Source organism: Poecilia formosa, unplaced genomic scaffold (genome assembly GCF_000485575.1).
Source record: "Poecilia formosa unplaced genomic scaffold, Poecilia_formosa-5.1.2 Scaffold8, whole genome shotgun sequence".
NCBI lineage: Eukaryota > Metazoa > Chordata > Actinopteri > Cyprinodontiformes > Poeciliidae > Poecilia > Poecilia formosa.
The window spans coordinates 4,525,284-4,548,238 of record NW_006799947.1 but is presented as its reverse complement, the minus strand read 5'-3'; the positions used below and the strand labels follow the sequence as shown (position 1 = coordinate 4,548,238).

General features: G+C 39.1%; 1 protein-coding gene across 5 annotated transcripts in view; it reads left to right on the top strand.

The window, feature by feature from the left end:
- Positions 1-221: 221 nt before the first annotated feature.
- The window catches only part of fermt2 (FERM domain containing kindlin 2), a 42,506-nt gene continuing 19,772 nt past the window's right edge, over positions 222-22,955 (top strand). For 2 of the 5 annotated variants that reach the window (XM_007576331.2, XM_007576323.2), the window contains exons 1-3: positions 223-443; positions 2,517-2,677; positions 18,340-18,573. In XM_007576331.2, coding sequence (XP_007576393.1) covers positions 2,521-2,677; positions 18,340-18,573 — 391 coding nt within the window. In that variant the 5' untranslated portion in view covers positions 223-443; positions 2,517-2,520. Of the gene's footprint in view, positions 444-2,516; positions 2,678-18,339; positions 18,574-22,955 lie in introns of all 5 variants that reach the window. The other 3 variants (XM_007576315.2, XM_007576307.2, XM_007576340.2) reach the window with 3 other exon arrangements.

The window sequence follows — 22,955 nt, the reverse complement described above, 5'->3', positions numbered from 1 at the left end:
TCTGATCTGGCTTTTTTGTTCTCACTTTTTGCCACCCCAACATTATCAGTCCCCCCCCCTCCCATCTGGACACTCCTTACAAAATCTTCTAGATGCGCCTTTGTAGATTAAGCAAAGCGCATGAACTGGGGGAAGATGCTCAGAATAGTTAGAGTCCAGCAGTGGACTCTCCTGGTTAGAAAGGAAAAGTGGGATTGGGGCGGTGACGTTATCCCTGCTGGAAAAGAGGGAGGGAAGAGAGAGGGAGGGCTGGACTCCATTAATGCGAAGCCTGCTGCCTGGAAAAGTGTTTGGGATACTTCACTTCTTCGGCGAGTTCTTCGGGGATTTTTCTCTCTTTTTAGCACCCAGTCAAGAATATATACATGATTTAAAGAAGGGGGGCTTGTTCTGTGCCGTGTAGTCGAGTCTTTTGGTGTGTTTTTTCCCCCGTCTTTTTGAAGGTGAGTGTGCACATTTAAATGCTCGACCTCAAAGCTGTCCTCGTTCGCCGCTCGGAAATATGAAAACCTCTTTTCACTTTGCTTACTTTTCACTAAAACCCTACTTTTTTTATTTCCCTGTGAGGTTTTAGGGGTCGTTTTGTTTTCTTCAACACTTTTAGTTGAACTTATTTCTTCAGGGACCGACTGAGTGGTTTGTATGCTGCATGCAACAGCAGCCGGGGAGTTGCTGTGCTTACATAATTAACTCCTATTTGTAAGCCAGCCTTTACCGTTAGTTTTAACAGGTGAAACGACACATTGACGTAGATAACAGCTGCCAAAGGTCTCTATTGAAGCTGCTTTCGCGGGAAGATGGCCTTTGTTGTGCCGTGTTTTTATTGACTGGACGGCTGCTTTGAAAAGCCAGGCCACTCCAACAGAGAGCCTCAGATAATGGAGTGACATGTACAGAGACGGTGGTAACTTTTTGGCGGTCACTTTGTTCAACAGGGCACGTTTTATAAACGGGCACCATGAAATTCTAGTCATTCCTTCTTTACTAAGTTAATGCTTTAGACTGAGTTATTGAGCACTGAGAGATGTTGAAAACTGTAAGCGGCCATGGCTGTGTAGCAGAGCTGGAGAAACTGGGCTACACTATTGAAGTTGTAGGGAGAGATGCTAAAACATGACTCCTGCCACATTATTTATGGGTTTTATCAATAATTTGATATTTTCTGCATCTATTTTTTCTATAGGTTGAATTATTTTCCAGTATTACCTGATGTGAGTAAGGATAAGATGCTAAAGATGGTTAAAAACCTTTCAAATAAATTAGTCCTTCACTGGAAACATTTAGAAAAATACCACCTTACATTTGAGACTAATTAGTAACGGAAAAAATATATATGAAGTCTCATAGAGAACAGTTATTTGTACTTCATAAAAACCTACAGAAAATGTTATTGAGTATTTCTTTTATTTGATAGTTGCGGTCAGAATTTTACCTATATGCTTTTTCTGACTGGAAGTAATATTAACAGAAGGATTTGATTGCTCTAATGCTAATGAAGATTTTTCCAATGCTTACTAAAAAGGCATATAAACATTTTTTGGCATGAGATATTTCTCATAAAATGCAAATAAAACCAATATATTCCTTTGATGTTGAATTATGTTTTGAGATTTTCTGGACTCATCAGAACTCAGTTTACTGATAGAATTAAAAAAAATCAATCTAAATCTGCCTGGCGCATGAATAATTTTGTTCTAAGCTGTAGATTTCTTAAAGTTCATTAACATGTCCAATAACGTTCTAATCTAACTTTCTAACATGACACAGACACCAATTTTATGCGTCTGCTTTTCAAAATGAGAAAGATAAAACATGCAAGTCCAATAAGGCAGATATCTGTTGAACTTCACAAGTCAGGAGATTGTTGTTAAAAACTGGCTACCTTGTTAAGCTTGCCTATACCTACAGCAAGAGCAATTTAAAAATGTATTTAACTGGACTGTGACAAACAAGGCTGAACAAAGACCTAGTTTATCTTGCCATCGTATAGTGAGGTAATTATGCAATTTCCAAATCTGTCAATTGCAGCAAAGCTTGGCACACGCATTAGGTGTGGTCAGCTTGTCAGTTAGTTTGGCAGTGATGCCAGCTTGCAAACATTTTTTCTGTCCCACTATCACAGGCATAAACATAGAGTTTGGTAAACTCTTGGAAATTCAGCAGAAACTTTGTGCTTATAGAGCAAACAGCCCGGGGTCTGGAGGGTTTGGTTGAAAACCCACTATGACATCAGGGTTGTGTTTCCTATGTGCTCCAAAAGATTTCCAGAGCAACAGAAGACATGAGGGGAACAACAAAGCAGCAGCAAAGATTGCTGGTACGGTTGTAGTTGTGTTAATCCTTGACGAAAGATCAGATGCAATAGGTGGATATTAATAAAAAATGTAACGGACGTGGAGGGGAAGGTCTTTGAACTATCAAACCGGGGATTACATTTTTTTCCCCCCCAAGACCTTAAATGTGTGCTGTATGTTTTGGCTGTGTTGTTTCACCACCTATTTTTGGTTCTTCTCCAGCAGGATGGCACTGGATGGGATCCGGATGCCCGATGGCTGCTATGCCGATGGGACATGGGAGCTGAAGATGCACGTCACCGACCTCCACAGGGACGTGTCTCTGAGAGTCACTGGGGAAATCCACATCGGTGGAGTTATGCTCAAACTTGTGGAGAAGCTAGGTACATGTACATTTTGTTATGTCTCTGCAGAAAACTACACATAAAGTCTGTCGTGATGTGTGCATAATTTCCCGACTGATTTTGACGTGACACGTACGACTACATCTTCAAATAGCAGTTTCATTCCATTTGTAATGGAGCAGCTACGAAAAACCTATTCCTTTTTCTGCCTTGCCGTGTGAGAGAGTTGTGTGCGTTTCTGGAGCTGGCTTGTGTTATCTGTTCACATTTGTTGGGCTGTAAAAGCCTCATTCGAAGTAGGCACCACTCTGAGAAACTAAATTCCATGAAGATTGCAAAAGTACAAAATGTTTCAGAAAACAATAGTCAGCAGCTGACGTTTTGCATCACCCTGATGACTGAGAGTTTAAAAGAATCTCTTCTGTCGAGATCTGGAGAGGAAAATGTAAAACGTCGATTGTATGTTTATATTTTTTGTGACCAGTGTAAAGGCTCATATGACCATTCCTTTCTTTTTGATTAAGAAAACCCAAAAAGTCTATAGTTTTTCTCAGTCAGGTTTTCTACCAAATCAAAGTTCTGGGACTGTTTTGGTGAAGGTTTTAAATGACAGTAGTGCTTATAACACATCCAAGCTAGTGTCTCTGGAACTTGGCACAGCTGAATGTAACATACTGGTTAATAGACTGGAAATGCAGGTGAGCTTGTCTGGTACTATTCTAAACTGGTTCAGATCTTATTTGGCAGACCAGGACTACTGTATATAGTCCTCCTCAAGGCTCCATTCTTGGGATATTTTTTTTTTTAATTCAGTATCTGTTGCTTAGATTACGGTACCATATGTACACTGACGACATGACACTTTGTATTTCTATGTCACCTCAGTCAATGACGAATGGAGGGCCCAGAATTTCAAATTTCGGGGGGGATTGAGGGATCCAGAAATCCATGATTCGAGACCAGATAGAAGAACTTGACTTGAGTTAAAAAGCTGTTTGTAAAATAAGAGTCTGTTCTTGTTCTTGTACTGCTCTGGATAGTTTAGAGCCTGAATACATTTAAGTTTCTTGTCTGGTAGGAACCTTCTCAGTTTCTCAAGTCATCAGACTGGTCACTCAATTTTCCACTTAGAATTAAACAAGAGAAACCAACTTCATGAAAAGCAGAGTTGTGCCAAAGCTGGACTGCAAACATTAGTATTTACTGCAATGTTTCTATAAAGGTAAATTGTTCCTTATATTAGTTACCGTTCCTTAGAATTTTGTTTTTTCAATGTGCATTTTGCCTCTTTTTCTTCCTGTGTTGCTTCTATTTTTGTTTTTAGTTCTATTACATTTCTCATTTCCATTATTTTCTTGCAAAGAATTGTAATTGGCAATCTGTGTGAATGGTGCTGTATGAATGAACTTGTCTTTCCTTGCAGCGTATTATGCCTAAGCCGCTTGGTGCATATTGAAGCCATGCATGACGCCTTGCCTCTCTTCAGCATGCACGATTCTGTAAGCAGCGATATGTTCTGGAGAAGTTCGGGTGCCCGTGAGCATAAGAGCCCTCTGTTCCACCCACTTGAACACTGGCTCATTTCATGCAGCCTGGAGAAAAGGTCAGCAGCGGTGGCAGCGCGATTTAGGAGTGACAGCTTGTTGTGTGTTGATGGTGCTCAGATGCTCAGAATTCCTCCAGCGCTCCAAGGTTTTTATTCCCTGCCTTTGGGTCCCGTTTTTAGCTCTCCTGTTGGAGCGCCACATAATTGAAGTCTTTGTTCTCTGTGGTCGTCTGTGTTGGGATGCATCTATGCTCAGTGAAGTGCAGTGTTGGATGCAATTCCTGTCATCCCACACACGATAAAGACCCGCCCTTATCCATTATTGTTGTGTTGATGTCCTAGGAGCATTTTTTTTGTTGGACAGCCTCCCTCTGGTAAACCATATGACGCTCTTTTGTACTTTAGCTAGTCTTGGCATTGCCACATTTAGAAATGCATGATCTATTTGACAGACGTGAGTACAATTTTACTTTAAAAGGTAATGTAGCAGAATATGTTTATGGATCTTTGCTTAGGCCACTCATTCATTTCAGAGTTCCTGTGTTTCCACTGGCATTGATAACCATTTTGTTGCTCTATATTCATCTGTCTGAAGTATGATTGAATTTGAGAGATTCCTCTTTACTGAGTAGCAGAGCGATGTGCTGCTGTTAAATTTCTCTCCAAGTTTTGGAGAATATTTGTGCAACTGACACATAAGAGTGGAAATATTTCTGCTACCCTGAGTCATAAGGTTGTCATGAATTTCAATCATTAATCCAGCTAAAATCTGGATTTAACTCAAGGTTGGACATTGCTGGTTAGAGTATACAGATCATGCAGCACATTTTTATTCTTAAAATAAGGCGTAGATATGTGTATTTTTGACATTTATTAATCGTTACGAAGTTAGAAGGTTTTCTGTGTGAAGAGCTACTATAGAGCTGGCCAAATCATAAGGGTAAGAAGGGCATATCCATAAATTTTGAATTTCTATGTAAAAGCTTGTTACACTAAAATGAAGTATAACCTGGGCTGCTGAGACTGGCATAAGGAGAATGGCAGACTTAAATTTGACATTTTAGATTGAAGTTGGTGTTTTTCTAGCTGGTGCGTTCATGTTGATGTGCTTTTAGTGTTGACATATTACCAATAAGACAAGTCTGTTTTTAATATTTAGATCAGTTAATCATACAATATATATAAAAAACTTTGGTTCTGGGTCATTTTGTTGCTCCAATCGCTAACATTTGCCTGTGACGCACCAGTTCCACGTTATGGAGAAATTGCCTGCGTTCTAAACAACCGTCCACATCCATCGCTAAAACTACAGGCAGACTACAATTCTGAAACAACGCAGAAAATCAATGTCATCGTTCACAACTTCTCCTGATGTTCGCTGATTGGCCCGGTCAAAAATTGACCAGAAACAATCTGAGTTGAGGGGAGTAAACTCAGACTATGCTAGAAGGGAGAGTATTTTTTTTCCAAGTGGAATTGCACAGCTAAAATGTAACCTCATTTTTAGCCTAGCTACTTCATTTTTACCCCTGTTAATGAGCATGTGCTTTATTAAAAGGCAAGTGTTTCAAGGAGTTATGTTGATGCATGTTTCTAAAAGCGCTCCAATCTAATTTAATCTGACTTTATGGCACATAATAGTCACTGGTAATGCCAGTCAACCTAAAAATTGTCAGTTTTCAGTTGTATCTGTCCTACAAACAGGAACCTTTTTAGCCTCTATTGCATCCTTTAACGACTACTGGTTCCATCCAGATGCCAGCGCAGTAAGTCATGTCAGCGGTGTGGCATTATATACGTTTATATTTCTCTTCTACTATTCAACTAACTAATGATGTTGGAGTACAACACTTATGTCAGCTTCACACAAGACCCTTGCATGACTTTCTGCATATCTCAGACTTATTTTCTAAGATATATAAAATAACTTAAGAACTTTTTTTCTTAAAAGTTTGTTTCTTTAAGAAATAAACTTTCCATTCAGGAATATTTCTGGTCATCAGCCATGTAGTTGGAGCAACTCCAGTGTGACCCGTTTAAAACGAAACTCATCACGTCTTTTCCTGTTACTAGTAACCAGACTGTTCCTCTGAGGTCGCAGTGGTCTTATTTATTGCACATTAGCCTCTAAACACTCGTTAGCATGATAGCTGGACTCTATTATGCTATTGTACAGGCATGGGATGCTTTAGAATCCTTTGTTGAACAGTCTAACATAAAATAACATCCTAGGTTTAATGATTAATGTCTTGTTTCACTCTGTTAAGATTTCTGGTTAATTTGTTTTTGGTGGTTGACATTTTGAGAATATGAACTTGTTTTGGGTACAGGTAAGAGCGGTATTCCCTTTCAGTGTGGTATATTTTTGGGATTATGAGATTTCATCAGTAGGCGTACACACGCATGTGTTCCCACACGTGAGTGTGGTCGTCTGGCTCGGTGGGCGTGTCGCCTCGACATGCATCCTCCTGCCATCATTCGACCCTTCTTGTGAGCTGCAGGCTCAGATGGCCTTTGATAATGGATTGAATAGACAAATGCCAGGAAGCCACTTAGGTATTGATCACAAATACGACTCTGCTTCCACTTTCCCCCTGCAAACCTGCAGGAGAGCTGTATTTAAAAGGCAGCCGATTAACCGCCTCTCGGTCCTTGAGTCTGGTAATCCTTTCATCCGTTTGTTGCTTTCCATCATTGGAGCTTTCTTTCAATTTGTACATGTTATCTAAACGAATAACAATCTGTTTATATAAAAGCTTTTCCATTTAGTAGGGAACATATTGTACAGATTGCTGTGAGCCGCATGAGATTGATTCAGTTTAAAGCAATAATTTTTTTTTGAGTTGGATGGTTTTTAGCTTTGATAATCTGGGTAGCAGTGTGTGCTTCTCACATCCATACTTACACATGAGTGCTTTTGAAAAAAATAAAATAAAAAAAATAAAACCTGAGTCACGCTTCCATTTTTTGAATCATCAAACAATCTTAATATCAGTGGTTTTATTTATTAAAAGAAAGGTTGTCCAAATGTAACTTGTTTGATGTGAATATAATTATGTTAATTCATGACTTGCATGCAATCAACACTTATTTTTGCTCCAGTTTCACTTACCAAAGAAAGAAAAGATAAAATCACTGCTGACCACAAACAGCTGAATTTATTTGTAGAAAACATCTTGATAACCCTTCACACTCGAAGTAGTTTGTAGATTTAGGAGACAAAAGTGTAACCGTTTTTGGCAGTAGCAAAGCAGTTCAGAAAATAACATTATTCCAACAGTTAAACATGGTAGTAGTAGTGTGAAGGTTACATTGCTTCATCAGGATCTGGGTGATTTGCTCTGAACCGATAAAATCCAAATTTCTGCTGTTTAGCAGAAAATCGTGAGAGAGACTATCTGGCCATCAGTTTGTGATTTTTAAGGCCAAGCACACAGGGGCTATGCAGCAAATTAATTATCAAAGCATATCAGAAAATTCAGCCCTGAATGCTAAAAAAAAAAAGTCAAACTGAACTAGACGTACTCCCGACTTAAATCCAATTGAGATGCTGTGGCGTAAAACAGGCTGTGAATGCTTGAAAACCTTCCTGTGTGGGTGAGTTCAAATATCTTTGAAAAGGAGAGGACAAACATTATTGCTGTGGGAAAACCAGTTATTGGTTATAAGTCACAAATATATTTTCTTATAGGCCAAGGCTAATAAAATCCCCATTTAAGAACTTTTGCTTTCACTTAGGTTATCTTTTTCCAATACTAGAATTTGTTTACCTTTTTGTCTTAGCTAATTGTAACAGATCAAAGACAGAAAAAAAATCTGTAAATATTCAAATACGGTACTTTTTTTCAAAGCACTGTCGCTAGAAAAGAGAAAATAAGAAAAGAGACAGATGAGCGAGAAGAGAGTAGAGGGCCTGATCTTTCTCTCCTCTTGCCATCTCCCCTCAGTGTGACGTTAGCCATGCTACTACAATTCCATAAAAGTCTTCGATGAAGCAGGAAATGAGCTCCAGGGATTGGCATGTGGCTCTCTGGTGGCTGCCGTCATTGCTGGAGTCTCTGTTGCGTTCTTCATCCTCTTCCCACTTTCTTCGTAAACCCCTCCCTCTTTGCCTCTCTCCCTGTTTTCACCTTCTTTTCTAGTTGCCACTAAAATAGCTGCGTTTTTATGGGAGTATTTCAGACTTATTTTATGACCAAGAATAACGTGTCTTAAAATATAGCAAGATGTCTGTAGACGATCAACTGGAAACTCCAAACTAAGCTTTGTTCATTCTTTCATTGTTTCTGACCTGGGTTCATGTACGCTGACTATTCAGTGTTCCAGAAATAGAACTTGAGCAAACTAATTGGTCTGGTGTGTCTCTATAGCGCATGTGGTTGCTTCCAGTGCAAGGCATGCAGGTTTTGGCTGCCGTACCACCGACCTGCCACATAGAACTTTTCCTACATGGAAAACGTTGTGTGTTTTGCATTTGCTGTGCCCTACATATTCACTTTGCTAGTGTCTTCACAGGAGGTAAAGCTGTCGTGCCATTTGTCAATATTGCCCTCATTTATCCTCCATAGGGTTATATTTTAAATAAAATGTAATGAAGTTTAGAAAGCACATTAAGAAGACATTAAAGGGAATGTGTTTGATGTTTTGCCTTAAAATGCATCCACATGTGTACCTCCAGTTAATTTAAATGTTTTGTGCCTCAGGGCTTTCCCACACTTTTTACAAAGTAATCTTAGTGTGTGTGTGTAAACTTCTGAATTAGAGAAAAAAAGTAATAAAAATCTATTCTCTTGGCATCTATCAAATCAAATTATTCTGTGATTCCTAATTTACTGAAAACAGTAAAACTTTATTCTGCTTTAATTGAGGGGAACAAGTCTATCTAAGCAAACAGAGTATTGTCTCACTTCTAGCCTCATGAATACATCCTTTCTCATGCAATGATTGGCTTGGCTGCTTAGAGCAGTGTTTTTCAACCTTTTTTGAGCCAAGGTACACTGTTTTAATTGAAAAAATCACGAGGCACACCAAAAAAACCATATTGTCTCTATTAAAGAGGTGATGGCAGAAGAGTCAATAGGAAAGTACATTTAGCTTTGCGTTTAGCATGGTTATTGTTTACAGAACATTTTGCGGTATTTCTTCTTTAGTCATATTCTACCATGGATACCCTTTGCGTATGTAAGTCTCACTGTTTTCCTCCTGTTTTTCTGAGCAACACTTACACTGTGAATGGCAACTTTACCAAATATGCACTAGCTGAAATGACATGGAGCACCTTCGTTCGACAGGAGTTATATCATTAGTTTTGATAACTGACATTAAGATTAGGGAGAATAGCCAAGGTACGCACCTCTTTCATCTGAAGGGGTAATGCTCACAACTACTGTCAATGCACCAGTTACAATTTAACCAGCACATAGTTATAGTTGTAGAAAGTAAATTTACAGACTAAACTTTTTCCCTTGTTTAAACGTATCTCTTCACCTAAACAGCTGTTTTTTTTGCAGTTTCCTTTTTGCAATGTAAGCCTAACTCTGCTACAGGTTGTGGTGACCACATGGAGATGGCTTTTCTTTGACAATAGATCCAGGTTTCATTAGGAAATGGTTACTGTTTAACACAGGATGCTCAACTTCCTCTTTTTTTTTATTTGCCTTCTACCTTCTGTCTAGCTTTCTTTCCCGCCTTCCTGCCCTCTTGCTATGTCAGACATTTTGTAAGGACCTTAGGGAAAGATCGGTCTGAGATATTGATAGTCATATCTTTCCTGAGGATGTAAAGACGCGTCTCAGATTTTATTCCCTTTACTGCAGATGTGAACTGTGTTGATGAGTGGCTTCAGCGTTCTTTTTGTTCCACTAAAGCATGATACAGAGACATATTCCTATGTATAGGAGTCTCATTGATTGTGGCCGTCAAGCTGTTCTACGTCTGTCGGTTCGAAGTGAGAAATGGTCTGCCAACTCATGTAATCATCTTGCTGTTTAATCTTTCTGACGGGAAGTAGTTAGCCTAAGTGGTGGTCCTGCCCAGGCTAGAGCTTTCCTGTTTCAGATGCTACAGTGATTGTGCTACTCAGCATTCAGAGTAGATCTGTGGTTTCACGTAAACCATGACCCTGAAGAACTGGAAGCATATTCAGCATTCCTATGTGAACACAGGTTGACAGAATCAAATCTTTTGTTTTTAAGAGCCGTTTAATATATTCATACACAACAAGCGTGCAGAATGCTTAACCTGAAGACTCTGTGGTAACTTATCAAGAAACAGGTTTCCTGCACAGTTCAGAAAAGTAGGGAATTCAATTTTAAATATTTTCCAGCCATGGACAAGATTGTAAGGAAGAAAAGCATGAAGGGAAAAATTAGTATTTCTTGGCTGGAAAGAAATTAGTATTTCTTGGCTTTTTCTGTCCCATTGTCTTAAGTTGTCTTTCTTTCCTTCCAACTGTGCTTACGTCCTTGTCATCCCATCTCCTTCCTCACATTTGTACACATATTTCCTTCCTCATTCTCCTCCTTGTTTTTTTTTTCTTACTTTAATTTTCCTTCAGATTGTCCATTTATTCTGTCCTTGTGTTATTTGTATCCTTACTTCCATCCCTCTGCCCTTCCATCTTGGAGTCCTTCCTTCTCTGTATGTATCTGGGTTCTTCCACTATTCTGTGAAGATAAAGTGGAAGTCCTAAATACATTATTTGAGGTTTTGTTTAACATAAAATCAGACTCATAATGAGTTTTGTATTTATTGCAACACACTATTAGGTCATGTTGAGGAGAAGGCTTGCTACTGCTAAGGCTTGCTAAAGCCTTAGCAGTAGTTTTCCATTTCTGTTTTACTAAGTGGATTAAAAGCTTCTATTAAGGATTATTATTGTTTATCTTCTTCTTGGTTTCATTGCAGAATCATTTTACTGTTCAATGCTTGATTATTCAAGGAACAGATAATAGTATAATTATAAACAGAACAGTCATTTCTCTAGAAATATGCTATTTATGAATAGGCTTCTGAAAAATACGGAAACATCTAATCCTTTTTTTATTATTTTGCTGTGGAATCAAAGAAATTCAGGAATGCTTTGCTCTTCTTGTACATTCCTGTGCTTGTTAAGGATGATTTAATCATACGTGGCATCTAAACCATGAACTGCAAAATCCTTTCATTGGTTCCTTAAGGAATCCACTGCAAATAGCTTTGTCCCTTTCACCTTCCTCTAGTACAAATAGCACAGTAGATTTAGAGCAGGGAAACCTTAAACCTGCTCATTGTTGGTATAACACCACAAACCTTTGTGTCAATAGAGTAAAATGATCTGGAGGGGTTTGTGCAGCTTCTCGGCCCTCATTTCACTCATTTCTAAACCTACCATGGAGTTTGTTTTCACAACCAAGGCACTTGGCAATAATAGAGTGGAACCAGATGTTTTGTCAAATATTTAGGTGTACTAAGGTTTACTAAATCATTTTATTTAGAAGCAGCCCTCCTGAGCTGCAGGACATTTTCTCAGGTTTCCTTTTACCTCTTAGGCCCACTTTGGAGCTTCTTGAACTGTTGCAACAGTATCCTGTTGTCCGTTTCAAAGAGGCTTCAGTGGAGCAGCTCGTCAAAATCCTGAAGGGAATTTTAACTGGGTTCCTGTATGGAAAAAAAAAAAGAACAGATGAATATTGTATATCTTCTCCATTGATCTTATTCCCAGAGTTTCTTTGTAACCTCATTATTCCACCAGGACCCAGAATACTTAATTGTATAAAGCTGTGTCGGGGTGGAGGACTACTATCCCCACTGCTTTGCTCTGTTGGGATTATGACACAAATGGATACAAAGTATCTGCATCTAAGGAGGCGCCCTGTAGCCCTCCGGCTTTTTGTCTGATTCGTCAAAGCCAGAAATGTTGGATTCTTCTCATTTGGACAGGCTGGCCACTCTAACGTGTCTGGTTTAGGTTTCAGATACTTTAAAGGGCAATGCTTCCTGGCTTTTATGCCATCTCAGGCTGAGCCGGTATTTTTATCTTCCATATGCTTCTGCATTTGAACAAAATCTTTTCAGCTGTAATAAATGTGATCTCCTCATCTGAGCCTGAGTTCTACCATTTGCCAGTCTCTGATGGAAACCGTTAGTGCTTCCACGTTGTGACAGAGAATTTGTTTTAACAAGACATCTGCAGTAACGCAGAAGTACTTGTATATCATGTTTAAACAGCCAAAGTTGCAAAGGGAGGAGTTTATCTGTTTACCTGGTTGATAAAATTATTCAGACCAGTTACATCATATTTATCCATGTGCCTTTCAGGCATTAGCTCTGCTCATGTTGCTTCATTATTTTTAAGAAACCACAAATAAAATGTAAACCTACAGCTGCAATGTCTCAAATCCATGCTTCGCAAAATAAAAAAACGAAAGTTTAACCTTTTAAGACTGTAATAAAGAACATTAGTAGATTAACTTTTTACAATAGGCAAAACGGTGATTTACAGAACAAAGTTTTAATACTCCATTCATTGAATTTGGGTTGTTTGTGTAATGACGAAACCATATGTCCTGAGAAAGACATTACCTTGATTTTGGCTGGATTGTGGTTGCGTGTGAGGCACAGAGGTAGCATTAGTAGTGGTAGCAGGAATAGGAGGGGTATCAAAGGACTACAATCAATAACATATGAGAATTTTCCCTGACTCCCTTTCAAGCTCTGTGTGCATTGCATATTTAATTTATGTGATAAATGCTTAGTTTGATAGACTCTTGGCAGAGAACTGAGCTGTTATGTAACCAGGGGTCTGGAAACGAGCTCAGATATCCTCCTTCAGTTCAACCTTATCGATAAAAAACACTTCAGCATTACCGGATTTAACTACTTGCTTTAAATTTATGTAGATTTATGGGATAAATGTAAGTAGAATTTTAAGATTCTGTATGCATGAACTTAAAAAAAAAATATGTGGAGACATTTGTTGAAAGAATTCACAGGGCTTCAGGTTCTTTTTTTTTTTTTTCTCAAATTTTATGTCACAGCCTTATTCCAAATTGTATCAAATTCAGCTCATTCCTCATATTTCTATGCACAAATACCCCATTACGACAAAATAGAAAGATGCTTGAGACTCTTGTAATTTGAAAAAAACAAACAAAAAAACAAACAAAAAAAAACAAGAAATAACATTTTGTAGTTTGTTGATCAACCTTTGATAACAATCACAGCCTGAAGCCTTTTTAAATATGACACACAAGTCTACCTCCCCTATTTTTTAGACAGTTTTACCCCTTCTTTGTTGCAGAACTTCTGAAGCTCCATGAAGTTGGATGGGAGACGTCTGTCTGGCCATTTTCAGATCTCTCCAGATATGGCTTATTGAATTCAAGCTTGGAGTCTTGCTTGGCCACTTCAGGACATTTTGTTCTGCAAAACTTTTGCAAAAATCTCAAAAATTGTTTTCACATTATCATAAAAGGGTATTTATGTTTAGAATTTGGAAGAAAAAGAACATATGGAAAAAGTGAAGTGCTGTGAATGCATTATGGATAATGTATTTAGTGTCTCCAACTTAAGAACAATGCTCTCCTAATCTTTATTGTAGCGTTTTCTGTCCAGTCTGTGTTCTTGTGAATGTGCTAGGTTAATTCTAACAAACCTTGCTCTTCGTCTTTGTTGTGTTTGAAAACAAGTCGTCACACTGCAGCCCCTGTGGCGTCAGACAGTAGTCGCCTTGGAAACGGCATGACTAGTCTTACCCGGTCGTAATGTTATCAACTGATGGCTGAAAGTGACACGGCCTTTCAGTGCACGGACATGTTTTTAGTGATGACTGACGTACTGGTTGCACTGGCTGATCGGAGTTAAAAAGCCTCACAAAAGCTCCACACACAGCCCCTTTAAATCATTTTATGAGGGTGGCTTTGGCTTTGGCTGCCAGCTGATGTCTACTGCTGCGAAACACTGAAAAAAAAATAGCTACATCATGTCACTGAGTTCACTCTCCACAATCTCCCCGTTAAAGCTGCAAGACAACACTTCTTTTGTGCTTAAACTTTATGTTTTTAGATTTAGTTTTGATTTCAGCCTGCAGTAGCGCTGACAGTGATAAATATTTTCTTTCAGTTGAACCATTGACTCACTTTTTAAAATCTTTTTTTTTTTCCAAAAAGCAGTTTAGTTTTTCTACAAGAAGGTTTTGCATTTATTGCATATCACAAAAAAAAACAACAACAAAAAAAAAGCTTTTATCCACATTGTTTTGTGACTTTCACACCACCAGTCTGATATGTTCATGTCTTGCAGAGCATATGTGGCTCTTGGAAAAATTAAGAGCCACACATTACCTGATTTTTGTTCTAATGTTGCTTGGAAAAACTGCAGACGCTGGGATGCTCGTGTCGTAGGACCAGGGAGAGGCAGGCTTTCAGCTGCAATGTTGGAAATCTTAATTTATTTCAATATGGATCTGGAGTTTTTCCACATTTCTAAATCTTATGTATTTGACTGTTTTGTGTTAGAATGTGATCAGGAATGGAAATACTGGGATGTCATGCACTGACGAGTAAAAGGATGTAACCATTATTTTAGTGTAACTTCCACATCATTGGCAGAAGCTGCAAAAAGAATCCATGCTATGTCAATACAGCTTGGAATAACGTAGATAACCTGGCTAATATGACATAGCAGAGGGCGCCTTTTTGGTTGTTACAGTTGGTAAATTTTATTCTTTCTTAGTTAATTTGAATTATTCCCAATAAATTGAAGGTGTGGTTTAACATCAGTTTTAACCTTGAATGTCCTTGCTGCTTTACCACCTGCTTTGTCATATTGCTGTTGCTCCTCCCCGTCTGTAGCTCATCCTGCTCACCCATCGTTTTCATGCCCTTTTACTCATTCCCTTCATCATCCCTCTTCCCTGGCCCTCCCCCTTACAGACAGGCGTCCATAAACAAAGTAGCCTCCCAGTGTAAACAAAAAAGATATTCAGAGCAGAAGACAAGATATGGAGGGAGTATGTAGAGGAGAGCAAATCCCAATGAAAGCCCTTCAGACTGAGTACTTTTGTACCTGCTGAGAAACATTTCATGGTTTTTAGCTTTCCTCTTGATAGATCAAGCCTTTGGGGGAAGTGATTTGTCTTTCTTTTCTTTAATAACCTGCATCTCTGCTCATGGCAATTTATGCATAAATCAGATTAAGAAATTATGGTGCAGAATGTGAAGTACTTATTTTGCTAGAATTTATGAATTAATTAAGCCTATTAAAGCCCAGACACACTCATGCACAGCACACTTGGAGCTAATGTAGTTAATGGGAGGATAAAAGCAGCACACACATGCAGACGCACATAACATACATTCTCTGTATCATTTGTCATGTCATGTGGAGGTCATAAAACATGGTTTTCTCATTCTAATTCCCCTTCCCTCTCAGTCCATGTGCACAGATCAGGAGCTGTGGGTCTACATTTAATGCACCCAATTACTTAGGCCCCCCATTCCTCTGGCTGTTGCATTACGTCAGGCTTGGCAAGCTATATTTTTAGCTGTAAGACGCCATTGGCCTTCTCTTCCTCTCTGTGTGGATTGAGTTACCCTGTTATTGCTGAAGGGGACCAATAGAAGGCTGCCCAAGCTGCCTTTGTCCAATCACAACTCATCGAACCACTGCATAATGACTCTCGGAGGGATAGGGCAGAAGGCCGTGTTCACTGTGGGCTCAGCATTGGGCGGCTATAAAGAAATGAAGAAGCAGAGTCTATAGGGAGTGTGTTAAGAGTGTCTTAAGACTAGCCAAGTCGATGTATTCAGGAATGCATGAATATAAGAGCATTTCTATAGGATAAGTGTGGTGCAAACCTTAGTGCCAAATGTTATGGTTGGCTGTTCCCAGACACCAGAAATTACAAGGTTGTCTGAGGGGAAAAACTGAGCAGTGTTATGAAAATACATTCAGGATTATTTTCAGGTTTTCTCTCCATAGTCCCTCTCATTAGTTCTTTTTTTTAATAGCTGCACCAAACTTGAGGGCAAAGTTATGCTGATGGTAGCAATGAAGCCGTGTTCTGCACGTCTGAGGCATCAGAAGGAAGCGGTGACAGCTTGACCCCATGCTGTTGGAGCAACTTGCACAAGGACTCGGAAAGCTTGGAATGTTTTCACTCGGCCTCCAAGTGTTTGCCTGTTGGAGTAAACGGCATACAAGCCAGCAGCTTTACAAACAACCAGCCCCTCCCCAAGATGGTCCTCAAAGCTTTGAGATGCTGATGGGGGTCCCCCCAGTTCTCATACCCCCCCCCCACACTCTCCATTTTAATCATTATTGTAATTCCTTCCTCTGCTCAGTTTGCTTTTCCCTCATCACAGCAGCCTTGTTTCCTTGGTCCAAACAGACATTCTGGTGTTTTCACTCAGACACCCACTAATCCCATTCATTCAGCTCTCAGACAAAATCAGCAGGCGTGCCAGTAATGCATGTATTTGCCCCCATGTAAAGTAAAGGTCAGGGAAAACAACAGCAGCACTCTGAAATAACACAGCCACGTCAGGTTTCAGACGTCATGGCAACAAGCTGTTCACCTGACAGGTGCATGGGGATTGGGCACAAACAACATCCAACATCGTGTTTATTTATCTGTGTCTGTAAACCGTTGCTCTTGTAGAAGAAGTGAAGAACAAAGGTTATGTTATGTTCTTGCTTATGTCCTATGAGTGGATTATATATGAATGGGACATACTACATTGCTCTATTTATTTTCTTAATGTGTACAAATACATTTTTTGGCACACTTGTTAAATATGTGTAAAAAGCATTAAAATGAAAATGAACATAATCTCTGACTGAGAGTCCAACATTTAATTTGAGAACATTGCTTCACTGGGGTAAATAAATAGTATTTTCCGTAAAATCCCTAGAGTCACCATTGGTTTTCTGTAAATGCCATACAAGTTTTCTCCGGGATATGAGTGTCCAGAATGAGAATGCTCATTTAAAATCTTCTTGTATTTCAAAGTTCATATTGGTACATAAGGTTCCTTTGCAAGAGAAAGAAACCCACAGCACCACAGATCCTCCACCACACCGAACAGCTGGCATGAGATACTCTTCCACATATTCATCCGAAAACCCTGAATCTCAGTCCCATCTGACCAACTCGCATTACTACAGACACGAGACGGAGAACTACACATTTCCTTTTGCTGTAGTAGGACAGAAAATGTTTTTTTTTTTTTTTTATCTTGCATCACTTCTAAGTAACCAGAATGTAGAAGTAATGGTAATGTTTGTTATAGAGGCTCTGTGACACTAAGATGAGTTTTTGTTGTTGATTATTTTTTACACTCCCTTGCCATTCAAGCTCGCTGTGTGTGGTAACACGATGTACAGCTTAGTGGGGAAAAAACATACAGACCTCTAGTGTGCTTTGGATACCCTAGGAAAACGGAAAATAATTAATTTCTAAGAAACTGAGGAAGAAAGGCTTGATTTTGAAGGGGTCTTTACTTTAAAACTGATTTTGCTTTCTCTTGCATATAACTCAAGGAAATGCAAGGTATTTATTAATAAATGATGTATAGCTTTATGTTTACATTTTACTTTGAAGGGATTTTGAAAGTCCTCAGCTTACGGCTGCATTGCTTGAATAGAAACCATGCGATGTTGAAAACAGATGCTGCGCGCTCCCTTAAAATCCCTGCGGCTTTCACCTCCACCTTGAAGTCAGACACGTAGACCATGAGACCACAGGCCTGTCGCTATTGTGTTGAGCTCCTCCTGAGCAAAAGCCTAGGAGCTGTGTGGGGTTTTGGGTGCCTTGTGTTTGTTTTAAAAGGGATCACAGTGTGACTTGGGAATAAAGGAGGTATGAACCCGATATTCCCACTGTGTCACTCAAACAGCCACATCTTTCACACGCTCCTTTCACCCTTTACACTCTGACTTTGCTGCCCCTTTTAAAAGCTTTTTCAGTAACCCTTTTACAGTGTCCTTCCCAATTATGACCCGTTTCCTGGAAGGAGCGTATTTGATGATCTTAAGTAGCTACAGATGCAAATTTGCTTCTCTTCTTTTTCTTTTTTTAGTCTCAAAGTAAACAATACGGGTTTATTTGTTAGTCAACTCTTTTTACTGTAAACATTCTAAGCGTTGTCATCTCTTTGTTTCCTCCATATTTTAGATGTGAAGAAGGACTGGTCAGATCATGCCCTGTGGTGGGAAAAGAAGAAGACATGGCTGCTGAAAACCCACTGGACGTTGGACAAGTACGGCATCCAGGCCGACGCCAGGCTGCTCTTCACGCCGCAGCACAAACTGCTGCGCCTGCAGCTGCCCAACATGAAGCACATGAAGGTCAAGGTGAACTTCTCAGACCGGGTCTTCAAGGCTGTGTCGGACATCTGCAAGACTTTCAGTGAGTGAAACCGTCTGCTCGTTTTTTTTTTTTATGACGTCGGATTGTTTGGAGTGTTTAAGGATATGCTGAAGGCACACACCCTGCTGAACTGAAAACTTCCTCTGGTGATGGTATTTTTGGAAATATTCTACGTTGAGCTTTGATAATCACACCCTTCCTGTGGCTCTGTTTTTATGTAGTAATTTCTTGTGTTTATCAAACACTCTCTCCTCTTTGCACGCCCGCCTGTATGAAGTTATGTCCTTGAACTCAGGTTTGTAGCTACCTCAGATTAATGTTTAGTATACAAAGATTATCAATCTGTGTTAGGCTTACAGAAAACACTGGAAGAAAACATGACTACTCATGTTTATGCTCCCTCTGTGGATTTCTCATAACCCTGGCTCCACTATGTTCTCTGAGAGACAGGTCAGAGGTCACATTCTAGATCCCATTGAGCCCTTACCTAAAAACAAACTGTGTGTTTTCCAGAAGGCCTCTTTGCACCAATCTCATCCATGTTTCGCTAGCTTGGAGAACATGTATTGCTTTGCAAATGTATTCATAAACATTTTTACACATTTTGACACTTTTTCACTTTACAAGCAAAAATTTGGCTGTTTATAATTGGGATTTTATCTGATAGTACACAATGTACACATAATATTGGATCAACTGCAAACATTGTCACTATCTACTACTTTTAAACATAGCTGCTATTTACTGTTCCAGGTCAAACAAGGAGAGCATTAATCAGACTGCTAAAACATGGTTACTTTGGAGTAGCTACAGAGATGCATAGCTAAGGTGGAAGAATCTGTCGACAGGATAACTTTTGCGCCCTAAGAACCATAGACATTTGCTGTTGTGCCATCAAAAAATGTAAAACAACCTAAAGAATACGTATGAAGGATTCATGGATATGGTCAAAACACACATCTTTGTTCCAGTACTGTTTTGAGCCAGATATCAGAGGCTCAAGCAGCAGATTTTCTCCTTTTTGAATGTTTTCAACAGCAGCAAATGTTCTTGTTTTTAATTTAAACTACATAGTTGTTTTTATTGGGCTTAAATCGAACAACAGCTGCTTTTGAAGCCTGCTGATGTGAACAGAATAAAAGCTTTTCTGTGAGTCAGGCATTAAAAAATGTTTTAGTTTCACAGAGATTGAAGGCAGATAGCTTTTGGCTGACTTTGTATGTGTCAGGATATTGTTTGCTGACTCTAAATGCTCCCTTCAACATCACTTTTCTTTATTGGTCATTAGCAAGAGACAATTTTGCACTGTAGTTTTATGACAGCTGACTTGGCTTAATTTACAGCAACATTCACGTCTGGGTACGTTGTTTTTTCGAGGGAACTCTTAGCTTAACAGTTTCCTGAACATTTCTGCTGAGCTACGAAGGATAGAGAATCAGAAGGAACAGGAAGAGACGAGGTCTGTCCAGCCTGGCTTCACTGCAGACAGGAGAAAAGAATGGTCATGTATTGAAGACATGACCACATTTGTTTTTCGATGACAGGTTATTAGTTGTTGCACTTCTAACACTGATATGTTTCTTTGATTTTGCTGTTTTATGTGGTCAGCTGGTCGCACAGAAGCTCAGCCCTTTAGTGTTGTTTTTGACTGTTAGTCAATTTTTTCATCATACTAAAAAAGTTTGGAATCCAAGCTTTTCGTCGTCATACAATCGTTTTTATAATTAATACCTTATACTGCACAGGAGCAACATGCAGAAAATTAACTAAACACTCCAAGTTAAGTGGAAAGCAAAATATGAATGTTGTAGGAGGTTGTCTTTTGACTTAGACAAAGCCCATCTGGGTTGACACATTGAGGAAAAAATGTAGCTAAAGGTTGATGTACTGTAATACACTGTAATGAAAATAACTTTCCACCACTCCTATTTTTGACCACTATTGCTATTTGGCTGCTCTCACATCCTGTTTTGTGCTGCTAAGTTGATAGTGAAGGGATGACTTTAGGGAATTTTCTGCTTATAAGATGATGTGTGCTTTTTTTTTTTTTTTAGTCAACAGTAATGAGAATTCTCATGAACTCTGGTTAAAGTGCTAGAGAGCCCATAATAATGTTCTGATAAAAACATTTCCAGTTTGTGTTGGTGTGCATCCTGTTTGCCTTCCTCCACCATGAGGATTTATTTACTTTCCAACATCTAACCAACACTTTGCTACGGGTTTTGTGATGTTAACAAAAAGCCTCCTTTCTGCAGGGTAACGAGTAAGGTTTCTCCACTTAATTATGACATTTAGTCATTCATTACAGTAAGCAGAGACACAAAAGGAGGATTTCATATGTACTAACCCATTTTACAGTACATAGATCAACTCCTCTCAGAGGCCATAGTTGCCAACCAGAAAAAGATGCTCTTTATCTGGGTGGAGGTTGATTTTGCCTAAAACAGAGTCATTTTCAAGTATCCTGGTGTTCACAAGTGATTGTAGGATGGAGCTTGAGTTTGATTGAAAGAGCTGAAAGGAAAGGTTATGTTCCCAGTTAACCAATCTGTTTCTGTAACAATCCTCACTTTTGGCCAGGAAATATTTATCAGGACCAATAGATTTAGAACGACTGAAATGAGCTTCCTCCTGCAGATTAGGCACTGCTTAGTGAAGCTGAGCGGAGACAGCTGAATCAGTATGAGTATCTGATCAGGATACCTTCTGGATGCCTCCTTGTGGAGGTTATCCAATAGGGGGACTACGGGGCAGACTCATAACCAGCTGTGGGGAGTATACAGTATTTCTCTTCTGGAAACCCCTAGAATGAGTTGGTCTCTCTGGCGGGAAGGAAGAATGTGTTTCCCCTCCTGGACCAATAACCTCTGACCTGGTGTGTGGGTAAGGGATGGATAACGAACAGATGAATTAATAAATCTCAGTGGATCCAGATGAATGTGAAAACAAAGGCTTAAGGCAGCACTTTTGTATTGGGAGTTTGACTTTGATGGTCTTTTCAGTAAAGTTTCTGATAAGTTATTTTAATGTTTGGGCTGTTGCTTTGTTGTTCAGCTCCAGCAGATTTATGGCCCATCAAGCTGTGGGCTACTTATCTTGGCCTAAATGTACTGGCCAGTGTTGTTTATAATATAAAACAACTGTGGTTTGACTTAACTCTGACTCCTAAATCAAAAGTGTCTTCTTATTTACTACACTTTAGGCCTTGTCTGATAAACAAAGCAAGCTGTTTTTTTACGAATGAGCTCATGTCATATTGTAAATCCTTAATTTTTGTCTTCGTGGATGTCCATGTAGGGTTTGCACCTTTTTATACTGTAATTTCTGGTGTTCTAAAATTAGACTGTGACAAAGTTTCTGTCTTTTTTGTGGTGGGTATTACTCACTGAACTGAGTCATCTGTTCCAAGGAGCAGATCTTTCACATACAGCTGGCTCCCTGTCAGCCCCGCTCCTCTGACCTCAGGCCTGGTTGCTGTCAGAAGTCTGTAGGATAGAAGATGGGGGACTTGTTGTTCCTGTCCCATTTCTGCTGACAGAAAAGTGACAAACATTTGTCAAAAAAAAATCTCATTAGTCACATCTCCTCCATACAAGATCATCCCAAGATATGTGGTGAGTTTAGAAGAACTGATTTCCCTAAGATGAAGTCTTAAACCAACACAATGCCATACAGTTAGACCACTGAAAAATCAACGAGTGTTTTCCAATGTCTAAAAATATTTACTTTATTCTTCCAGGCTCCTTTTGCTCCATCAGTGCTTTATTTCTATGTGGTTTCACAAAAGTAAATTATATTGTGACTTTTACTCTATTATGCCGTTTCCCGGTAATTCTACCTTTATAGAAGTAGGATGTAGAATATATCAATGCAGATGTCTCGTGTGAGATGTTTGAGCATCTATGTGCACGTATTTAAAGAATCTTAGTTGAATATTTTGCATGGTCTTTAAAGGAAATTCTGTCATTAGAATAATAACAAAAACACAATACAGTGGACCCAATGCATTGTGGAGTTTGGTGCCCACAATCACCTGCAAATGTCTGTGAATATTTAAGACCTCTCTAAAGAAATGAATCTGTGATTACTGAACGGTGAATTGGTGGGGATCCAATGCAATGGCCAAAAAATAAATAAATAAATTATATAATCATTTTGTAACATAAATTACCTCCTGAGTCGTTTGCATGTTGGAACCGAACACAAGCTTCGCACTGTTTGCCTGGAAATAAGTCAGCGGGTGCTTCTCTCTGTGGGAGCAGATGACAAACTGTTAAAGTTGAGGTATGTCAGAGAAGGGAGATTTATTCCTGAGATTTATGAGGAATCACTGAAGTGCTGCATCTCTTTAAAATAAGATGCTTAGAAGGTCATAATGTAAGAGACAACATGATGTAATACCATTCACACTGGAGAAAGCT